At 39.1% G+C, this 2,868-nt stretch overlaps 1 protein-coding gene across 5 annotated transcripts in view; it reads right to left on the reverse strand.

Moving 5' to 3' along the window:
• RPS6KC1 (ribosomal protein S6 kinase C1) overlaps positions 1-2,868 on the reverse strand; it is a 175,568-nt gene that overhangs the window by 157,398 nt on the left and 15,302 nt on the right. For all 5 annotated transcript variants that reach the window (XM_029935284.1, XM_029935283.1, XM_029935289.1 and 2 more), the window contains exon 3: positions 1,483-1,603. In XM_029935284.1, the coding sequence (XP_029791144.1) occupies positions 1,483-1,603 (121 nt within the window). The remainder of the gene's footprint in view (positions 1-1,482; positions 1,604-2,868) is intronic.

Consider the following 2,868-nt stretch of genomic DNA (forward strand, 5'->3'; position numbering starts at 1 on the left):
TCTCTCTCTCTCTCTCTCTCTCAAAATAAATATTTTTTTTAAATCTTTTTTAATTTTTTTGGTAAAAACTATTATCAACAATTATAAAATATGTACATGCATATCACTCATACACATATGTATGCAGATGTGCTGATGCATGAAGTATGTACAACGTATGCAATGTGCATAAATGCATGATGTTTCCTAACTCCATCTGCTGAGAGATCACAGAAGCGACTTGCAGTGAGCATATCTACTGCCCAGAAATTGGCCTCTGCGGCAGCCAGGGTCCACCCTGAAAAGGGACTCTGCACAGCAATTTGAATACAGAAAGTCTTACAAAGAATTATTAACTATTTGCACAGGATTGACTGCTAAGAGGGAAGAACAGAGAACTCTAAGGAGTACCCTAGGGCTGAAGGAGAGAACCAGAGGCAGTAGCTGGAAGGAGCATCTCCATCCCACGCTGGAGTTCACACCTCACTGGAGATGGTGTGGCTGCAGCACATTGAAGGAGAAAAGCTAGCCGGGTTCCCCCAGCTAGAGCTGTCCCATAGCAGGAAGGCCAACGCTGATGGACAAGAAGCTACAGGCTGGGACTGATAAGCAGGAAAGTCTCTACTGGGGGGTCAGCATGTCGAGAGCAGAAGGCAAGGAACCACAGGCAGGAACTGGCAACGGAATCTGCTAGAGCGTGAGCGCCACGAAGTTATCTCTCCCACACACACCACCGGCAGCAGAGCAAGCAGGGGTAGAGTACTGGGACTCTCTGTGCCTCAGTTTTCTGTTAACATTTTGCAAAGCCAGAATCTAACAGGTGTTACTCCATCAGTAACATACCCAGAGCACCATCCCAAAATGTCCGCATCTGGCCTGGCTGGGTGCCTCAAACCACAACCATTCACGTTACAAGGAAGGCATTAGAAAAAATATACAAAGTTGGGGCGCCTAGGTGGGTCAAGCAGTTAAGCCTCCAACTTCGGCTCAGGTCATGATCCCATATTCGTGGGTCCGAGCCCCACGTCGGGCTCTGTCTTGACAGCTCAGAGCCTAGAGCCTGCTTCGAATTCTGTGTCTTGCTCTCTCTCTGCCCCTCCCCCTCTCATGCTCTGTCTCTCTCTGTCTCAAAAATAAATAAAACATCTAAAAAAAGAAAGAAAGAAAAAGGAAAAATATACAAAGCAAAAACTTTTCAAAATCCCCAAATTTCAGAACTATAAGAGCAATTCAATATCATCTCTTATGGTCTCACATGTTTGTTTGTTTTTATTTGGGAGTTGTTGGTATGGGTTGTTTCACAAAAGGGAAGAGTAAATGCATTCAGAGTTAGCCAACCTATACCATGAACATGAAAAAATAACTTCAAGTGCTTGCTGCATGATGTGAATGATCTTTATAAAGGGCTTTTGACTTCCCAGTACAGTATTTCAGGGTTCAGCGTACACACATGATTAGCCAATCATCACTTCTTAAAGTCACAATTTCCAAACCATCACTTACCAAACACTATTCCTTTAGCAAATGGAGGAAACAATTCTGAATGTCGGAATAAGTTTTTGTGAATTTGCCATAGTTCTTTGTGTAGTTTCTTAAAGTCACTGTATCTCTTCCACACGATTATCTAAAGAAGAAAGGAAAATTAAATGTATATCTCATAGTGAAACTATGTAGGTTCAGATATCTGAATAACAAATCATCTTTTCCCATTAAAGTGCTCAAAACTGTCATGCAAAGGCAAACAAATATATGTTCCAACCAATATGATTAACTGTCTGAAATTAAATAATAACAGTAGATTTAAAAATATAAAGCAGCTGGGACACTTGGGTGGCTTAGTCGGGTGAGCGTCTGATTCTTGATTTCGGCTCAGGTCAGGATCCCAGGGCGGTGGAATCGAACCCTGTGTCAGGCTCGGCACCAAGCATGGAGCCTGCTCAAAATTCTCTCTCTCTCCCTCTGCCTCTCTCCCCCGCTTCACACACACTCTCTCTCTAAAATAAAATAAAATTATACAAACACACACATGCACACACACACCACGCAAAACAGCAATACTTTCTCTAAATTTTCTGTTTTCGTTTTTAAATTTCGTTTTAAACAAGTACTGTTTTCTTCATACTGGAAAAATATTCAACCTGGTACAAAGAAGGTCTATACTATCTAAAACGTCTCTTAACCTCATCAAAAATCAATTACCATTGGCCTGGAAATGAGCTAGATAGACATCAAAATACATATTCCATCTCAAAAACAGCATGTTTTTAAACACAAAATAGTTAATTTAGACAATTTTTAAACATCAAGTACCCACACATCATTTGCCTAACAGGATAAACTAAATAATATGGAAGAAGAAATGATTGGGTAGCAAGTAATTAACCTGAACTTTTACATTTCATAAATCTTATTCACAAATCTCAGTTAAAAGCAATAGTAAAGATTTAAGGCAAGATGAATCCTACCATTAAACCAAGTATATTTCAAAACTGAAATAACAGTCATCTAAATTATAAAACACATAAAGTTTACTTCCATTAACTTGAGTTACTGTTTAACCTTATTCAGATTAAATTAGTCAAAAGAAACAGATTTGACACAACTTTGAGATCACTGATTCTGAGTTTTAAATTTCATTACCTGGCATACCAGGGTCTTTGCTTCTCAAAAACTTAATTGCCTCACTTCTAACAAACTCAATAGAACGTAATGCTAATAAGCAAATCTTAGGGCAAGCAGGTAATCAAGTGTGATTTAAGAGACTCTTGTCAAAAAACCACTCTCTGCAATTAAGAAATTCTTCACTAAACTTCATCATGCTGCCTAAAATTCTACCATGATGAGTTTCATGTTTTTAATATAGTTATTAATCCTAGGAGACTAGTCAGA

The sequence above is a fragment of the Suricata suricatta genome, chromosome 3, assembly GCF_006229205.1.
Source record: "Suricata suricatta isolate VVHF042 chromosome 3, meerkat_22Aug2017_6uvM2_HiC, whole genome shotgun sequence".
Classification (NCBI taxonomy): domain Eukaryota; kingdom Metazoa; phylum Chordata; class Mammalia; order Carnivora; family Herpestidae; genus Suricata; species Suricata suricatta.